This window comes from Dipteris shenzhenensis, chromosome 33 (genome assembly GCF_047967505.1).
Source record: "Dipteris shenzhenensis isolate YYH24624 ecotype China chromosome 33, Dip_SZ_1.0, whole genome shotgun sequence".
Classification (NCBI taxonomy): domain Eukaryota; kingdom Viridiplantae; phylum Streptophyta; class Polypodiopsida; order Gleicheniales; family Dipteridaceae; genus Dipteris; species Dipteris shenzhenensis.
Window position 1 is genome coordinate 5,707,029 of NC_141628.1, and position 20,522 is coordinate 5,727,550.

Sequence of the window (20,522 nt, forward strand, 5' to 3'; positions counted from 1 at the left end):
TTTCTTGTCATAAAATGATGTCTTCTGATGTTTGTAGTTATTCGTCCCTTTCTTTGGGACTGTTTTTTGTCATATAATGACAAATGAATTTCACCCCCCCAAAAGAAAAGTGTGTGTGCATTCTAACTGATGCTCTGTTTTAACATTTATGTTTTCTTAATGTATTCTCAATGTCTTTTGCATGTCAAAAAGTAAATCTTTATCAATCCTTTAACTCTAAGGTAGATCCATATGAAAGTTGTACAATCAAAATGTAAATATCACAGAATCTTTTATTTTTGTAACATTTGGTTCGAAAGTTCAGGTAAATAGAGCAAGCATGACATACACCAAATTTTCTAGAAAAGTCAAATAAAAAAGTTCATGGAAATCTTTCATTGAAAGCTGATTCCTAGTATATATTAATGTCTGTTGGTCCTCTACCCACACTTTGTGGAAACTTCATCGAACCAATTTACCTTGCTGACTCTTTTTGGAAATATTCATGGGCTTTGGCAGCTTCTTCCTCTTTGCTCATGACCTGCTTTTGTAGTTCTCTCTGTAGAAATAGAGAACATACAAAGCAATGTGAGTCCTACTTTCTGACAGATACATACAAAGTAATGTGAGTCCTACTTTCTGATATGATTTTCCCTAAGCATGGCCCCCATAGTGCTCCAAAGAAACGCAAATTAGGAAAAGCAAGGTTTTGAAACTCGTTGGAAAATTAGGCTGAACGCAAAATTGTCAGGGTTTGTAAATTCATGAGTGACACTTTTCAAATGAAAAGGCAGGACTGAACTGTCTCTACAGATAGCAGAGAATTGAAGTTATCTGCTATCAATAAAAAAGCATATACTAACATTCATGTGAATCTCCTTCGCAAGTTTTTCTGCCAAATCATCTAGCTGGTGCTTATATTCTCGAAGCTGAGACTTGTTCTTTGCAAACTCTTCTGCAGTTTTGTGAATAGACTCATCTCTTTTATGTATTGTATCGATAGAATCCTCCCATAGCTGTACCACGTTTTTCCTTTCATGATGCAAGGTCCTGTATTTAAGAGTAATAACCTTTAAATGGGAGATCAGAAGTCTACAAAGAAGAAATCTCTCCTGAAGTTGAAAGTGTTGTGTTTCAAGGTGTAGGGGATTCTGATAGATAAAAAGAGGTGTGGATTCTGCATTGTGTTACCATAGATCGTAGGCATGAGGAAGTTGACAAATCTAACAGAAGGTGAAGACCACAAAAGGCAATGCACATAGTCCATAGTGCAGAGCTTAGTCAAAGAAACTATTGGCTGTAGCTAAGTGAAGATTTGTGAAGAGAAATAAGAGTTTGTACTGTTTGAGGGTGGATTGAGTACTTGCAGAACTAGTACTGCCAGCCTATGGCAGCTTGTGCTAGGAGGTTCACAGTGAGCAACTAATGTCATGCGTCAATGTAAATGCGCACACAAGTTCAAGGACCACCTTAATGAAATACACAGTCAAGAGTAGGCACAACAGACACGAGAAGACAGAAACGAAACCTAAACAGGTTGCTTCGAAGACCAATACATCGATAGATAGGGCTGCCTGTACTTCAGCCTGCTTTGATGTTTCCAAATTTGAGTGCAACTGCTGAAGTTCCTGCTGCAGGCTTTTGATCGCATCCCCTGCCAAGGTATGTGCCACAACTTCATCTTGATTCTTCTCGCTGATACAAGCATGCCAAGCTAATGCCTTTGACAGCGTAAAGTGTGGCACCTGCTTGAGCAAAGGTGATGGTCATAACCTTCTGTGTGTAGGACCTGCTAAAGCAGGCAAACTGGGGGCTCACAGGTGGGGAGGTGACAATTATGGGATGGCTGAGATGAGCTCCTTGGAATAATTTCTCTTGGGTTGGACCCTTGAGACTCTGGCACGAGCCTCTACTACAATTGACCACCTTAGGTGATAGTGTAAGCACAGCCTCCACTACTATTGACCACCTAGGCGCAAGCTCGAGCATGACGAGAAAACTGTCAGCAAACATGGCCTTGCAATCAAAGATCCCTGTGCTCTATGAGAACAAGGTGAGATCCAGCCTATCAAGGAACAGCTTTAGAGGAAGATCATAGGGCCTCTAAAACACTACTATGATCCAAGATACATCACTATCCTTGTCAACTGAGAAGGGTCGAGAACAGTGCCACATAGACCTAGCACAAATTGTCAGCTAGTAATTGGGGAGTCCTCGCAAGCATAATGTAACAAGAACGCCCAACCACAATGTAGCCATTCTTCTAGAAATTGATGGGGCCAGGCTGGAATCCCAAACATGCGGCATCAACAGTGTTCAACACATGGTGGGGATCAAAGTTGTGGTAGAGTCGTGCCCATGAGCTTCACTCCCAGGGGCAAGGCTGGACTGAAGCCCAGTCCCTAATCTGACCGTGGCAGGGGTGAAAATCTTAGACCCCATCCAATCAAGGCCATGTGCTGCAGGAACTACTCCTCAGCTGACACCTCAGCTCACCTGCTCTTTGACAAATGATGCCTCACTCTTTCCATATAGATGGAGTAGCCATGATAAGTAGCAAAGAGATAAGAAATCTGGGCGAAGAAGAGAAGGACAGCAACAGAGATGATGTCGTTGTGTTAATTTGTTAATAAACAAAACTTTGATATGGTTGACGAAAGGTTGTATGCCCCTCTTCCTGTTAAAATTTTAAAATAGACGTTTCAAATCCTCAATAAGTGTGGGCGGGGTGTCCAGATAAGGTGCCACAATACGATATACGTGACTGTTATGGCATTCTTTGTTCGTCATTCAAATAGACCTTTGACCAAAAAGTAAAGGATCGGCAAGACTTCAACCGACCTGAATACTTCGGCTGTTTTGTCAAGCTCAATTTGAGTACTTTGAGTAGCAGTGACCTCGGCCTCCAGCACTTGCTCTACAGCACACAACTGAGAAGAGACCTTTTCTGCTTCTAAATATAACTCTTTGAGTTTGGCACTGTCTGTTTTCGTGTACATCTGAAGAGCAAAATTATCTTCATCCTTGTGTTCAGCAGCTTTTGCCCATTGTTCTAGCTCTTCCTGTCCTGTCACTGATCACGGTAGTGAGAACGTGGGCGTAGCGTCGACCTAACAAGGAGAATGAAATATTCTTCTATTGGGAAATGTACGATATCTGCGAGAGTCGACCTAACAAGGAGAATGAAATTCTTCTTTGAATGGGAGACCTTTGCTGTCTCAATGTGAAAACGTTAACGGTTGTACCAGCACATGCTCAGGCAGTTGACATACTCTAAGAGAACCCTGAATCGGTAAAGTCTCAAAAATTAACCTTGTTCCAATGCATAAGGAGCCGAAACTGGTCCATCTTCTCTTTGGCCTTTAACATGGCAGCATTAATGGAGCGCACAGAGCTTGTCGTATCTTCCGTTTCTCTTTGTATCCTTACTAGATCACGCTGCCATAGCACACGTTGTGTTATGGAAATTGTAGAACTGATATTAACGAACGGCCTAGCTATTGCTGTGCGGACACATGGAGATCGCATTACCTGCACCCTGGCCACTTCCATTTCGGCAAGCTTTTTAAGATGCTCCTCTGTTGCAATTTCCCTTCGCTTAGCATCAGACCTACATTGCGTACGCAATATTTCCTGCTCTAATCGCTGCATGTGTTCCTCCATCATAGCGGCTCTTTCCTCCTGTTCTTCCACAGCGTCCTGGAAACCAAAGAAAGGCCATCACGTAGCTTTAGCAACAGAACGTCGACCGAGGAATAGAAGCAAAAAGTACGAGGGAGAAGAAAAGAGTACATCGACATCGCGCAGGGCCTTGAGTGTGTGCAAGACGAGGTCATTGAGGTGTCTAACTTCGTCGTCGGCAAAATCAGGCAAGTAGGAGGGATCAGGGAAACTCGGAGGTGCAAAGGAAGGAGAATCCATGGTGGAGTTCATTGCGAAATGTCCAAACAGGTTGATGGGGTGGCGATGCCAATTTATATATAACTGCACACAACTTAGACGGATCTTCGGTCAACCCTTTCTGCCACGCAAGCCTACCGGGTTCACACACAACCCCCATTCTGGTGCACAACCAACCATGGCATTTGGTGCGGCCCTTTCCACAGGAGAAGCCCGACGAAAATCGGGTGCATCCTTGTGGCCACCGCGGTCCTCCAACATCGAGTTTTCATCCACAGCCTCAAGCCTTATGTTAATCGTGGCCTAGATTGTGTCCACAGTGTTCCGTACTGATTAACTGATCGCACTTGCTCTCCCATGGAAACCAAATGACTCGATAGTCCTCAAGAAACCTTCCAACCACCGATGATCAAATGGCCACCGCATCTGTCGCTCGTGGAAATAGCTTCTTGACAGGCATCCTCCAAAAGGTGGTGTGAAGGGCTACCATCCTAGTTGGCCCAATAGGAGGGAAGGACCTGGACACCAACACAAAAGATTTGTGTCCGACCCATAAAAGCCACCCACTCCATGGCCAACTCCTCCAACTGCTACATGATTGGCCCATTCCATCTCTTTCAATTGCTTCACCAATCACACATTGGTGACATAAATTTGTAGCATAATAACCGTTGGTTGGTGCGCACTGCGAACCACCGCACCCAGCGGCCATCCTCCAATTCTCCACGGGCAGGCAGGTGGTCTAAACCCACCCTAAAAAAGGAGCCGCATGGGTGCCGAGTGGGGTGGTTCACACCACCTCTTATGCAGTGGATTGCCATTTAATGTCACAAAGGGATGATTAGGCCAATGGCGAAAGGAGCTCATTTAGGTCAGTCAGCATGGGTTCAATACCCACTCAACAGACTTCGTGGTGGATTGACCAGGTAGTGGCAACCTTCATCTACTGGACACAATTTTTTTGTGTCGACATCCAAGCCCACATCCCTCTTATGGGGCCAATTAGGATAGCAACCCTCCACTCAATTTTTTAGAGGATGACTATTGGTGGTGCGAACCTAGCCTAGGGGTGCGCACTATACATAGCCTCGTGCCTACCCATGCGAGAGAAGGGGCAGGCACTATGTGGAAGTGGACAGCATGTTATTGAAAAAAAGGACGTGATAATTGCAAGCAAGTGTGATGGCTTGCTTGGTTACACTTCTTATTGGTGGGTGTAGGATTCATTTACGCAAGGGTGGGGGATGGGTGGGGGTTGAGGTTGCCCAAGCTCATGGGCATTCCCCATTTTGTGCACAATAAATTAAGATATGTGGCGATCACATTAAGGCACGCCCCTATTGCCCATGCTTTGACGCTTAGTGTGTAAACACCCTAAAAGATGTTCACATGAATGGCCTCATTTGGAAATCAAACCTACAGTTTGTAATCGAAGGATTCATGTGAAGCAGATTTTGTGACCTTCGTTGCAAGCCATAAAAAGTTCCATTGCCCAATGGAGCCCTCCTTCGAAGTAGGCACTCATGAAAAAACCAACAACAATCATCTAGACTATTGGCAAGCACTTGTGGGGCTGACACATCATCAATTTAGTGCACACACCTGCCTCTAGTCTCAAAAGATTAGCTGGCACGTGAACCAAAAAGAACTGCAATTGCATTTTGGCTAGCAAATGTAATTTGAAACTAGGTTTCAAACTAGGTCCTCCATGTGAATAGGCTCTAACAAAAGAAGTTGTAGCTGCATTTCATAAGCTTTTCTCATGCAATTTTTGTTTTATGGGAAGATTTGTACAAAAATGGTAATAAGAGAGGAAAACAAATACTAAATGGAGCAAAAAGAGGGAAAGCCAAGGCAGAGACCACATGAAGGGGCTATCAAATATATTGCTTGCATATCTTAGAAGGCCTCGCATATCAAAAATATGTGTTTTCCATGTTTTAAATTGGTAGGTCATAAGGCCCTAAGCAAATATACCTTATGATTACCCACCATGGGGGTTCACTTTCATAAATCCCATATACCAAGTGCAAGTGGGCATCTATTAAAAATATTATTATTATTGCATTTTTTAACATTTTCTTAAGTAATTGATTAGCCCCCTCTTGTATGTATCCATTTTTCAATCTTTCCATAAATCTATACATATAAAGTACACTAAGCTGCTATTTTATAAATCCGATCAGTAAGTCCCCAAATTAAAAATATACCCCTCCATGCACTAACGTGCTATGTTATATGTTTAAGAGCGACCTCCCCATGTGATTACCATAGGCAACAACGTTTTTTTTCCTTTTTTGAGCTCTCTAGTCCTAATGAGGATCCAACTATATAGGCCTCATGATTTTTAAGGATGTTTTTTTGCTTTCATTTTTTACCTTTTCCTAGCTTTTTTAATCAAGCCATGGTGAAGTCCATGTTGTCTATTTTGATTACATCTTAATCATGCTTGCTTAGAGTGGAGGCATTAACTAAGCTTTAAGGTTAAATGCTCACATTGCATCTTAAGTCATGATTTCTACTTACTACGGTACAATAATTCATACCATTTTCAATGGTTTTTTTGAGGAGAAATGACCTAGAAATGATTTTGGTAAAATTTGAAAGCATCAAAATAATCATATTTAAAAGTGTGGACATAAATTCATAGGATAAGCATCAAAATTAGAGTCGATATTTCTATTTTTCATGCATAAACTATGTGTTTATTTGGATTCTTATTTACAATAGTTAACAACACTTATATTGTATTATTGGTCTTGGGCAACTTTTGTAAACACTGATTAGGCATGGCCAAGGATGCTTTTCTCTGTGTGTGTGGCACACGCGCATGTACACATGTGCATGTGAGGTGGCTAGTACTCAAAAAGAAGATCTCAAAAGGGTTATGGGTTAGCCAGTGTTACATGATTCTTCCACAAAAGGGATTGTGTGTGTAGGTAGATTAGAAAAGTATTGCCCAAAAAGGTTGTGTGTGTATTTGTATTAGAATTGCCCAAAAGGGTTGTCTCTATGAGAGAGAGCGAATAGGGGGGAGAAGGGGGAAGGGGGGGGGGGTTGGGTTTTGTAACAAGGACACTCTTGTTTATAAGGAAAACATGTTTTTTCGCTCAACTTTCAAGTGCCCAAAGTGAGGCACAATGGCTAGCAACTCCCCTAGCTCATGGAAAACCCAATGGACTTTTGCTTCATTGACCATGTGACGTTTGGCATTAGAAACAAGGATTTATGATCCAAATGGCAATGTGTGTTGATGGCTAAGGCTGGGGCAATGTTGGAGGTCATTTAAAAAGGCACTTCTCACAAGGATCCGGAGGGGCACTTTACATAGTGCCAAATGGGGGACCCTAGTTACCCCAGTTGGGATTGTTCGCACTGTGGGGTGCATGGATTGGACACAGAACATTGGAACCCTTTGGCATCTTGGACTCATCGTCCAAGAGGCATTATGCAATCTTGGATTCACAGGATTCAAACTCTAAGATAGGGTTGCATTCTGAAGAGGGGGGAGAAGGGGGAACCAAGAGGCTTTCATCCTCGTGCACAAAGTTGGGCCAGTGATGAGGGTGTGGTTATGTGTTGAGGAAGACTAGGTAAAGGAAGGTGTAGGGAATTGCCTCCGGTTGTCAATTCCCAGGAGAAAAGGTGGGTGCCACTATGGTTGAAAGCTGGTCACTCGCTTTTCCAACCAAAATCGACGATTGGAGCCGCATTCTCGACTATCTCGACAATTGGGGGAGGCGAGTTGAACATGTGGGAAAAATCGGACAGTGCATGAAGTAAATGGAAAGGGAGCCACACGATTGAAATTTCAATTGAGCAGTATGCGAATAGCACCGTTCTTTGGCCGTAGGATCGAGATTTCAATCTAACAGTGTTGTATGAGTGTAATTTTTGGTCTATTAGATCATATGTAGATTTGATGGCTGCGGTTTCAAAGTTAAATCATGCGACGACTAAGTGTTATGATGGCAATTGAGCAATAAATTGTCTATTTTTTGTCGATTAGTTTTGACCAGTTACTTGGAGTTTAACCGATTACTTTTGGAACCACAAATTCCCATGATGAAGGCTTGCGAATCTGACAGTGAGGATCTATCCTTTGCCGACCGTAGCTATTGATGGGAGATGCGTGAAGAACTCAGGAGGGCTGTGCAAGACAATCACGATACTTTCCTTTTGGGAAAATTTAAGACTCAGAGTGGCGACAACCTTTCTTTTCAAAAAGTTGACACTTAGAGAATCGGACTGGCGATGCGACCATATACAAGGGGTTGCATACAGGTCTGTGCATTTGCTTTCCATCTTGAACACGCTCAAGTTGGGCTTTAGGGAGATCGTCATCCTAGGTGCAAGCATTCAGCCTGGAGAACTAGTGGGACAAGATCGATAGACTCATTTCGTTCCAAGTGAAGACATGGAGCTATGAGGCTAGATGGATTCAAGACAAACACCTTTTGCATTAAGGATGGTGCATAATGCATGGATGGGACATGAACAGGATGAGCCCCTTGGCACATTGGACATGCAAGGAAGCCCATGAAGTTTATGTGAAGGTGCCATGTTCTAAGGAGCCCATGGCACACATCTACATGGTCTAGCGATGGTGAGCTAGACTCCACACCCAAGAGACCAATTTTAAAAACAAAACATGGGACAGCTTTGCAAGATGATGGGTTGGTGACACATCCATGGCGCCTCCACTCACGAGGCATAATACATTTGTAGTCTCTGATTCATGTGGGTGGAACTTTGATTTATGTCTTCCGCATCCACCTGGAGTAGTCACATTATGGGAAAAAACCATAGGCCACGTGTGAACAAGCACATATCTAAAATACCCCTATATTTAAAATCTTATGAACTTTTTGGCATAATTATTTACCTCTCTTTTGTACATATTAAGCACATAACATGCATCAAACTATGCATTGCACATGATGGTACTGATAAATGGCATAATATGGGCATGATTGAGCAAAAAGGAATGAGGGGTTTACAAGATGCATTGGGCTCATGGCACGATCATGGAATGGGAGACTTGGACGTTCGTGGCGGTGTGAGCTGTTTTGAGACACCCTGTGATAGAGGTATGAGAGCTAGGATTCTAGTGCACATGTGTAAAGGATCCTTCATCGTGTCCTGAAAATGTTATGAGAATGACTTCTATCAAGTAGACTACGTGACAATTGACAAGTCGGGTATTGCCATTCCAAAATGGCTAGATGTATGCAACAATGCATAAGGAACTATTGATAGACTTGGTGGTGTGGGTGGATGCCCTTGAGCTCATGGGGACACAGTATCGGACTACAATATCGGACTACAACAGACATGGACTATGAATAGCTTCATTCAATGCACCAAGCCCAATGTTTGGAGAATCACACACCTAGAGCGACAACTCATGGATGCCAAGCTTGATCAAAGCAACATTTAGCTATGTGTTTGAAGCTAAAGTGAAAGCATTGATAGATGTCTCAAAGACTTCAGCCAAGCCTCAACTAAGACCAAGGGAACAAGACCCTTATGATGGCACTCGAGAGTCAAAGATACTTGAAAATTTCCTTTATGACATGGAGCATTTTTTTTGTTTTTGCTAAGCTTACCATAGATTGAGAAGATTTTCCACAACACATCAACGTTCCTCATCAAAGATGCAAAGCTTTGCAGATGAACTATTTAAAGGACATTGCAAACCACAACAACACCTACATGATGGCTTCTTGGTATGATTTGCGGATAGCATTGCAGCAGCGATAGTTCTTTTCTTTGAACATTGCATGGAAGGCCCATCAGAAGTTGGATAGTTTGAGGCACATGAGCACTATTTGTGAGTACATCAAGGCCCCTTAAGCACTCATGCTTGACATTAAGCAGCGGATATCCACAACAAATGGGAATGACTTGCATCCTCGATGGACATGGCGGGGTGGGCCACATGGTCTAGCAATGATTATGGACCATGAACCTCATTAGCACAACAAGCTAACTGATGAGGATTTTGCTAGTGATGTGTTGGACTTGCGAAGAAATTTGCAAGTTGGTGAAAGAATGTGCAGGATGCATGAATAGACCTATAAGTGATGCGAGTAGCTAGGAATTAGAAAGGGGGTTGTCTAGCAAGCACGCTCTTATTTAAAATAAAAAATGTAATTTTTCAACTCAACTCCAACTTCAAAATTTCAAGTGACCAAAGTGAGGCACAATGGCCAACAACTACCCTTAGCTCATGGAAAACCCCAATGGAATTCTACTTCATTGGCCATGTGACATTTAGTGTCACAAGTAGGGCTTCATAAACCACAAAGTGATGTGTCTTGTTGGCTAAGGCTGGGGTAAGTTGAAGCTCCTTTGCAAAGGCACTTCACATAGAGGGGCCATTTTACACACTCCCAAATGAGGGATTGAGTTAGGGCTATTTGCACTATGCATGGTGCATGGATGGGACATGGAACAGTTGGATTTTTGGACTTGACGAACTCATCTAGGAGCCATTGTGCAACCTTAGATTCACATGAGTCAAAGTTTGAGGTAGGGTCATAAGTGCAAGGCCAAGGCTCAACCCAGCAAGTTTTCATCCCAAAGCATGCACCCATTCAAGGGCGCATGAAGCTAGGACTCCAAGCCATGGGTCTAAGGTAGGGACAACATGTGATGCACTCAAGTGGATGGTGCGATGTGTGATGCATTCACATAGCACGTTTTTCTTTGAAAGAGTTTGATACTCGAACCGGCGATGTCCTTTCCTTTTCAAAAAAGTCAACACCTAAGGACCCTGATTGACAATGTAACCTTGTGCAATGGGTTGCACATAGGTTAACTTTAGTCTATGCATTTTGATTTCCATCTGAAAGGGCTTTAAGGAAACTGGTAGATAGGTTGCTCTAATGAACACACTAGCTTGCATGATCCAATGTTTAGCTTGGAAAATGGTTCTAGTGTGAGCACCCAATGGGAGAATAACAACAAAAAGTTTTGTTCCGAGGGAAGACATGGAGCCATGAGGCTAGATGTCCTCAGATGAATAGGTTCCCAAGGTGCCAAGGTGAAATAGTGACCCTAGCAATCAGGTTCCAAACATGGACCAAATGGCAGCCAATGCGACTAGTGAGTTGAGACAATGGACACGATGAAGACACATGAAGTTATGTGAAGGTGTCACATTCCAAGCTGCGCCTCCTTTATGGTTTGGTGATGGTGAGTAGGATCCAACCCGAGAGGCCAAGTTCAAAAATAGTGCATGGATGGCTCTGACGCAACAATGGCAGATCCATGGGGTTTCCTTCATACGCGAGGCATTAATGCACTTTGGTCTCTAATTCATGAACATAACTTGGATTTCTAACTTTTATGCCCATTTCATGTGTGTTGTTCAACTAAACGACGGCACTGAGCCATGGGAGGTTCACAAGACATATCTTTTTTAATATAGTCTCTGGTAGCCTAGTAACAAAATAGCTATGTTCTAAGGAACTCAACTTTGAACCACACATATATAATGTTTTCATTATAGGTCTACCTTCTTGTTGTATGGCCTATTGTCATGTGCCAATCAATGTCCCTCTACTTTTCCACCCTCCCTTTCTTAAGAAGGAAACGTCATCACTTCAAGGTGATATATAAGGGGCTTGAACCTCTTCACATCATCCATTGGAACAATCGGAAGATTAGATTGAACGTCATTTATTATTCCATGATATCATTTTCATTTAAATGTCTATCAAGTGCAAGTATGAAGTATATAACATGTTTAAAAATTTTAATTATGCCCTCTTCATTTGTGCTAGGTTGTATGATGTAGGTGTTGTTTTTGTAGACTATTTTGCACGATCAATCATAAGTTTGTGTAGCTACACACATTACTTATGTTTGATAATTCTATCCTATTGTAGGAAAAAACAATGATTCAAGCTAGGGTGGGTGGGTATAAGATTCCATTCTCCCAAATGTTGCTTAACACATGTCATTGATCTAAAAGCTACTCTACAAAACCTACAATTCCACCACCAAGGCGGCAAGATACACATCCATGTTCTCCACCTTACTCTTGCGTGGTATGATGTATACTAGCATCAATGTCCCTCCTTTATAACGAGCCATAAAGGTATATTATAGTTCACCACTACCCTTATCCAAGTAGACCATGATGTGGATCAACATCATTCACATGTTCCATTGCCTATCCAAGCCATAGATGGCAGCCTTAAATTGACCATTTATCCTCCACATCCATGTCCTTTTTGTCTGTGGGTGTCTATAATGTTCATCCACAAAATGGCTATGAGCATGCAAATCAATAAGTGGAGCCAATGATGCATATCAAAACATGAGTTTATGGTTGTGAACATGCCAAACCATAAGTTGAGCCAATGATGCATATCAAAACATATGTTTTATGCATGCAAGGAGGGACATATGTTGCGATACCTCTTTGATAGCTCCTTGCCTTGCGTATGTTACCTATATCATGAAGTACCACACTTTGGATGAATTGTAGCGTGCTTGTACATACCCTAATAGAATATGGAATCATTAGGACATGAATGAATAGAGTTGTACTTCGTGTATTTTGCATATATCATGAATGAGCACACTTTGGACAAAGTAGAGCATGCTCATACACACCCTTATACAGGATGGAATCATTAGGACATGAAAGAATAGAGTTCTACTCCATTGCCAATGAGCTCAAAATTTTTTCCACCTCCTTTTTGGTCATGGGATTGTATTGCCTTTTGGGAAAAATGTCTAAAGCAACTACATGTAGGCAATGAAATAAATTTATTAATGCAAGAATGTAAGTTCAAAGACACAAACACACACATGCAATATGCAAGTTGTAATTTTAGTTCAAATTCTTGTCAAAGGAGGGTAGTTACACTTGTGTCCAACTAACCATTATTTTTCAAATTTAGAATATTATGAATAGTCTCGCAAGATGAGATATGATTGTCCTATTGTATGGCATGGTGTTTGCCTTACATTGTTATCTATCCTCATCAAGATCATGGCATGATGAGTCTAATTCTCTATAGATCGACCTCATGTAGCTCATCCTCGGGTGGGTTAGGAGAAGGAGCATCAAAGCAGGCATGTATCAAGTCCTACATGAGTACATCATTGATGGTCCTTCGTTCATTGCATCCTCCTATTTCTTACTTACATGCACATGCCTTCTCACAGCACATTCCTCCCTTAGTATGCAAGTGCTAATGATTTATTATCATTTAGGATTCACAAGGAAAATCATTTATCGTGAATACTTTTCAAAACCATTTCCTCATGAGTGAATAAGTAGATATTTGTTTGTGATGAAAAAAGTACTTATAACAAGAGGGCACAGTTATTGTGCTTGAAAACACTGCACCATTATCAATTTGAATTATTTGCCAGATCTGCCATTTTGTATCAAACGGAAGGGCTCTTAACCGATTTTGATTCTAAAGACTCCTTGACCTATGGAACCTAAAAATGCCAAGGCAAACGAAAACGAAACCCAAGTGTTGATGCTATCTAAACTATGCTTTCGAAAACCATTCATTCAGATTTTGCTGGCAACAAGCTTTACTATCATGTGAAAAGAACAAAAGTGTGGCATGGCTCACCATGGCTTCTCCATCGATCATGCATTTGGCATTAGCTACGATTCATTGCTGGCTTCTTCTGATAGCACGTGTAAAACCTTTTGCTCTTTCTCACATTAGCGACATTCATTAAGATGTTGACCTTAGAACCTTGGGTCTATTGTCCCTCCAAACCCAACATTCCGTCATAGGCGTCGTTCTTAAAATTTGATAACTCTTCGTTTCTACAATGCAAAAGCAAAGAAATTTTCAATAGCTTGCAAAGCGTTCTTTCTATCCTCTTCAAAATAGACATTGGTATATCCTCCACTCAGCGGGGTGATACCAATTGCCTTGTTGATCTCACTTATATTGTTGGCGCAGAGTTCAATCTGGTAACTTCAAAATTCTTGTTGCCTATGTGCATCTCAAGCAGCCTCCCCTTGAAACAGAGTTGTCTTGTGTCTACTCTTTCTCAACAGTTTATTTGCGACTACATGTATAGAGAAAGAGTAGATAAGGCTCAAATGACGGTGTCCTGTTGGGTGTGTATCATGTAATTAGACCCGTTGGCACCACGATGGTTCCCCTGGGGTCTGACTTTGTATCCAACCGTTAGCCCGAAGGACACTTCCTAGCTTTAATCAGTGACATACATTTTTGTGGGTGCGAGACTGACCAACTAGGATAGCAAAAGGCAAATCTTAGAGTTGGTGAATTTTTACAGAGAGACCATTTGGAAAGAGATGGAGGGGGAGGAGGGTCGGATAGGATGCGGAGTTTGGGCTGCTAGTAGAGTTTGAGTTAAAAGCGACACCAAATGATAAGCCGTGTCATGCAACTACAAGGGGAGCAAGAGAGGGAGGAGGGTGGTGAGGCATGGAGGGAGAAAAACAAGGGGCCGAAAGCTTGGGCAGATCGATTGGCAAGAGCAAGAATAGAAACAGAGCAATGAAAAGAATAATACACAAAAAATGCATGGTTGCCATGCAGCTTTTAGATGACTGTAGTTGCAACCAATGCCATGGCTGCCACTTGGCCTGCCGAATTTGAAGGCTCATCCAAATCGATGCTATAGCCTACCCGTTTCAGGGGCAGTGCTAACAAAGAATACAAGAATTCCTTGATACTTCATCTAAAGCAAGACGAGGGCAAGTTTTAAAATGACCATCTTCATTATGTGACATTGTTTAGTGTGTTGTTCTATTTGTCACATGTTTTTATTATGCACAGCGAGACGTTAAACATTCATGAAGATACTTGACTCCTATTGGTTGTTGCCTTTTGAAGTTTGACAAACTTAAAGACATCTACAAAAAATGAATCTCAACACTACCTACTCACTCTAGCTATCAGCTCCATATATTGTTATGCAACCAAAAAGTCTTAATTATGCAAGTTAAAAAACACCCTAAGCGTTAATAAAGGGCCAAAATGAAGCTTGACATTGAGAAAAGCACCAAATAACTCTTTGGGAGTTTCTCTAGCATGAAATACATACTGACATAAATTTCAATACAAGCATTATAGAATGAAGATATTGGCACTAATAATCCATTTTGGAAAAGAAGTCTTTAAAAGGTGCACGTAGATGAACATTCTTTGTGTGTATTGATGCCTAAAATCTGTAGAGGATAGATTACACTTTGTTGTAGAGTCTATCTATTTTTAATCCAATTTGGAGCACTATCACCCCTCATTCTACCAAATCCATTATAGGACTAAAGCATGGGATAGGGTGGACCTAGGATGAGGTCTAATGGAGTTAGAAATGGGTCCACACTTTGCTAGGTGCTAGTTTCCCTTTGTGTACAAGAGCCTTCCCAACTTTTTTGTCAATTGATTCACCATATATATACATAGGCCAAACATGTAGATGAATACCCCCTCTAGATGTTACCTATCAACTACAATTATGTTATTAAATAGATTGGGATAGTAATCCATAGGCTTCAAATTTGAACAAATTGGTAGGATGCCATTCCAAGAGTCCCATCAAGGTGGGGTCACGCTAGCCAACATGCCAATGAAATGCTTGTGTTTAGCTCTTAGGTGGGGTTATGATTTAAAAACTACAACATTGATGAAAAAATGAGTGGTTCTCCCTAAATTAGTCTATTGCAATATGCTGATGAAATACTTATATATGGTGCCTAAGCGGGATTAAGATGAAGAAATGTTGACATTAATAAAAAATTCATTGTGTATAGTTATAAATAAAACCAAACTTGATGGGATATTATATCATGTCCTAGAGTTCCACTAGGCTTGGTGCCACATGGTTGAATCGAGCCCCTTCTATGGCTTGTCCCTTTATAATAGCATCTATATCAGCACTGCAAAACTAAAGGGCCCATCCTCACCACCCATTTGTAACACTTCCTCTTCTCTAAACATTCTAAATCCTCCTTTAGGACCCTTAAACTTTACCATACCTCCTCCACAACACCCATTAGCTTTTCAACTAAAAAATGGAAGATAGGACCAAGGAGAATAAGATAAGCAAGGTATGGTTATTGCTTACCTCTTTAGTTTTTTTGGGAAGTAGTTTTCTTTGGACATCTTTATGCACACCTCCCATGCTCATGAATTAGAAATCTTGATGTATGCCAGTAATGTTTGGTGCATGTTTTATAGATTTTTTTTGAATATGGATGCATGGTTGTATATGTACCTCTCTGAAATTTCATTTTATGGACATTTGTAGGCAAACTATATACATAAAAGTCTTTGTAGCCATATTGCATCACAAGTACAATTGCATAAAGCAATATATGAGGTAACTATATCATGCTTCTTAGATGATACCATGTCCTATTCTTGCTTGACCATACTAAGGAGGAGAAAGAGAAAATTTAGGATTGCGGAAGATGGTGGTGGAAAGACCTATGAGGTTTTTCTTAGAATCGATAAAAGAAGAGGTGAGACTACATTTGAGAGGAATGATCTGTAGTGGATAGATTATTAAGGGATCATTATCTTTGAGGGATCACGAGGGGTCAAAACTTTCACTAATGAGAGACTAATTATGAAAAGGATGTCATCCATAGCAAATGGTATGGAGGAACAGTGGAAGAAGATAGATTATGCCAAGTCGCACAAGATTCTTGATGAATTTAAATTCCAAAGTAGTTAAATAGAGATGACACCAAAGAGGGGAGCAAAAGAGCCTTGTGGATATGCCTTTAGTTTACGGTCACTAACATCATCCAAAAAAGTATGTATCCAAAGGATTCAAAGGCACAAGTTTTGATGAAAACTAGGAGAAGTAGAATTAGAGATCCAAACACTGATAGTTCAAAATGTCCCCACCTCCATTTTGTACCGAGTAATAAAACATAAATATATATAATGCATGAAGACCATGCCTTATTTGCATGGCTTGTCCTCCCTCAATACTTTAAGAGTAAGAGGAACCTTGTTGCATCACTTGCATAAATGCCTCGAGGAATCCAGTTTACAAATTTCAAAAAACTCTTCCAATAAGAAAGAGCAATTACCCATGGGGTAAGTAGATACTTTCATAGAGAAAAAGCAACCGAAAGTAAATCCTAAAGGCAAATGGATTCAATGTCATGGTTACATCAACTGTCATACTTCCATCAAGTATAGTGTAATAATACACTCTTAGTTTGGACTCAGAAATAGTGCAAAATACATATTCAACTCCCATGTGCAGTAGTAGTATCTAGTTTAGCACATTATTGCTACATATAGCTAGTCCATAATAAAGGTAGCTTTGGAAATAAGCATACAAACAAGGATTCCCTCTTGTGCTTGAACTACTACTGATAGTGTTTTCATATCTATAGCTACTATCCATGTGCAAGGCTCAAGGTAGTGCTCAAAACTCAAATTGAACAAATGCAAAGGTAACTAAAGCAAACCTTTAACAAAGTCACAATAGGTACAAAGGAGCATGTGCAACTCATGCATAGCCAAGGGTACAACAAATTGCTCTTCTTGCCTACGTGTGCAGCACTGCTCCTCTCTGTAGCATAACCACTTCTGACCCCCCATTTCCAACCCCACTCCCCTTGCCTCTTATTTCTCCCTCTCCCTACCTTATCCTTGCTCCCCTCCTTGTTCCCTACACCTTTGTGTTTGGTTCTATGGACTCTCTACTAGTCCAAGCTTAAATTTGGGTGTTTTAGGTGTGGCTTTGTGCTACTCTTTTGGTTTGTGAGCAGGCCTAGCTATTTATAACTTCACTGAGCCTTATTGGTGAGGCTTTTCTAGGCTTGTTTTGGTAAGACATTGAACACCTATGGCTTCAATACTTTGCTACAAGTGGTTGAAGGCCCACACCTTCAATTGATTGATGCAACTCTTTTTGGCTCTATTGGCCCCTTTTTCGATGAGCTAGTCAGCCTTTGTTGGAGCCTTGAGCAATTCTCTTCTACCCAAGTCCTTTAGAGAGCCCTTTGTGAGGTTCTTGGTCCTCCTTATACATTTCTCCTTTTTGCACCCCCCCTTCCTTTTTGGCAATGCAAGGCATTAAGTTTGTAATCTTTGAAAAAATAATATTGGTGGTGACCCTTGATCTAGCAAGAGGGCTCACTTAGCAACTCCCTTGACTCCCCTAGCCATTAAGATTCTACTTTCTCTAGAGGAGAAGCAAAAAGTGAAGGATGCAATATAGTCATTTAGGATAGAGCTTTGGTGGGCAAGATTGTTAGACTCAATTCCATAAGGAGGTAGGTGCAGGATTAGATCCAAGTGAGTTTGGAACTAGATGATGCCACATTCATAATGTTACCATCTAAAGGAGACACGTTTTTTTTCTTTATTTGAGCTACGCCAAGACCACTGTGACACAAAATTTTGATATATTTTATTTGGTACTAGTATTGCTTTTATGTATGTGATAAGAGTGCGAGGATCAAACGATAGCTTAGTGGCTATCAATTTATTTTCATTTTTGAAGATATTGTAAAGGATTGAGAGGATGAGTGGAATGTATCATTGTAATAATGTATCACATGCCAAGCATCTAGAAGGCATGTGGAGGAGTGTGGAAGCATGTGGAATCAAGAGGAACCCTTCTAGAATCTCTATACAGGATATGGAGGATCTGGAGATATAGAAAAGGGAGGATCCATATGGGCTCCATGTGAGAAGACCCTTGACTTTTCTTATTGAAAAAGAGTCATGAGAATCTTGTGATGGGATACATGTTAAGAGTTGCCAAGAAGAATATGGATGGTGACATATGAGCTTATGTAATTGATGCAGAAAGGAACCTACAGGCAGCAATTGTAACTGGGTGAAAAAGTGTGACAAAGTATCTATAAAAGGAGCCCTCCTCTCCCTTGTTCAACAACTCTTCTACCATTAGGCCACATGCTACTCTAGCTCTTATCTCCTCAAGCCTCTTCCATGAGTCTTCTCTCTTATGCATATGTTCCCTTGTATAGAGCTTGGAGTCTAATTTCCTCTCCAATTAAACTTTGTTCCATGAGTAGTCGCAAAGCTTTTTCTTTCTCTTTACTTGTTCTTTATGAAACCTCTACTTTTCTCATGATATGCACTCCATGAATTATATTTTCATTTTCCCATGACATTTGAGATCAATCCATGACATCTCTCTTGAGTCTTCCTCCCTTCTCTCCATGCTTGATTTCTTAACTAAAAGCCATCTTTTCCTGGGCACTCAATGCAACCACATGGGTCAATCTTTTCTAGAGATGTATGTATCCTTTACTTCTAAAAAAATCCATGGACCTTGGATCGTTGATGAAGGTGGAGCCTTGAGGGTGCATTCTGCTCAGGAAAAATTAGCATGTTGAGGGAAGTTATATGATGGCTTGACCCCATGGTGGTAAAATGCTCATAACTTTGTGCTCAATTGTTCGATTTTAATGAAAGTTATATCAACATGAAGCTCTCTTTAAGAGCATATTTCTATGTATTAATTGTTCTAATCAAACGTTCAAAGAAAAAAGATATGAATCTCTATGTGTGACTGTCTATTTGGCATCACTCTTGTCTTTGGTGCAGATCGACTTGGTGAGGTCATGGCCTCCCTTCATCCCTTTATTCTCCCTATGCTGGACTATAATGCATCTTGGAATGTTAGCATCTTCATCCTTATTTAAGAGAAGCAAGGAGAGAAGATATGCAATTGTTTCCTTTGCATAAAGCATATATTTTATCTCTCGTTCCGAATGATATGGACCTATATCATTGAGGAACCAAAAAGCTAACAAATGCATAAAGTTTCATTACCTCCAACTTCATGTCACATCACCATAGCATTGGTGGAGCAAAGCCCCATTTTCCTTGGCCCACTCCTGGTTTCCTTCATCCCCTCATACCAAGGGTTCAAAGTTGGCAACATGGACTCAATGCATAATGTGCCACATTTATCAATGATGCTTTATAGACTGAGGCTTCTGAAGTTCTACCGGCTTATCCTTCCCTCCACGGGGGATTGTTTTGGCACATTGTTAGTCTCTACCGACTTTAACAGCCTTAGCTATGGAAGATGATGGGGTCCCTCATCTCTGGGTGATTGTGGACGACCTTGAGACTCTTTAAAAGGAGATAACTTGAGACTTTTGATGGAGGAGAGATCCAATAGAGAGTTGAGATCTAATCGAGGGTTGAGATTTCTAGGCTACCAAGTCAGTGTCTTTGTTTGAAGAAGATGTGCCATTTGGCATGAGCCTCTATCTCAGGGGGTTGGTTTGCATCCTCTCCTTCCCAAGCTTGATAAGGGCAGCAAAGGGAGATTCATGTAGACATAGCATAGTATCCATCCAAGTAATGACATGATTCCCAAACCCCGTAGATGGAGCCTTTGGAGGGGGCTTGGACTAGAGTGGAGAGAAAGAATCGTGTAAAAGGGCTGCAAAGAACCATAGGAGTAAGCCAACCTAAGATAGTGGTCAATGGAAGATGAGGTAGCAGCTCCCTTGCCTCAAGGGGATTAGACATATGGATTTCCCTTAGGATGGCCTCAAACATTTGAGGAAAATATCTTGTTGTATCCCCTAGTAGAGAGCCATTGGAGCTATTGTCTCAAAGTTCACAAGCTTTTGCACAATGATAGGCACCAAAAGAGACCATCATTTC

At 41.1% G+C, this 20,522-nt stretch overlaps 1 protein-coding gene across 1 annotated transcript in view; it reads right to left on the reverse strand.

The window, feature by feature from the left end:
- The window catches only part of LOC147879582 (coiled-coil domain-containing protein 39-like), a 47,957-nt gene extending 44,045 nt beyond the window's left edge, over positions 1 to 3,912 (reverse strand). The window contains exons 1-6 of the mRNA XM_087371405.1: positions 3,772 to 3,912; positions 3,511 to 3,678; positions 3,292 to 3,417; positions 2,821 to 3,041; positions 843 to 1,029; positions 459 to 538 (exon numbers count right to left, since the gene is read on the reverse strand). Coding sequence (XP_087227531.1) covers positions 459 to 538; positions 843 to 1,029; positions 2,821 to 3,041; positions 3,292 to 3,417; positions 3,511 to 3,678; positions 3,772 to 3,912 — 923 coding nt within the window. The remainder of the gene's footprint in view (positions 1 to 458; positions 539 to 842; positions 1,030 to 2,820; positions 3,042 to 3,291; positions 3,418 to 3,510; positions 3,679 to 3,771) is intronic.
- Between the last annotated feature and the right edge of the window lie 16,610 nt (positions 3,913 to 20,522).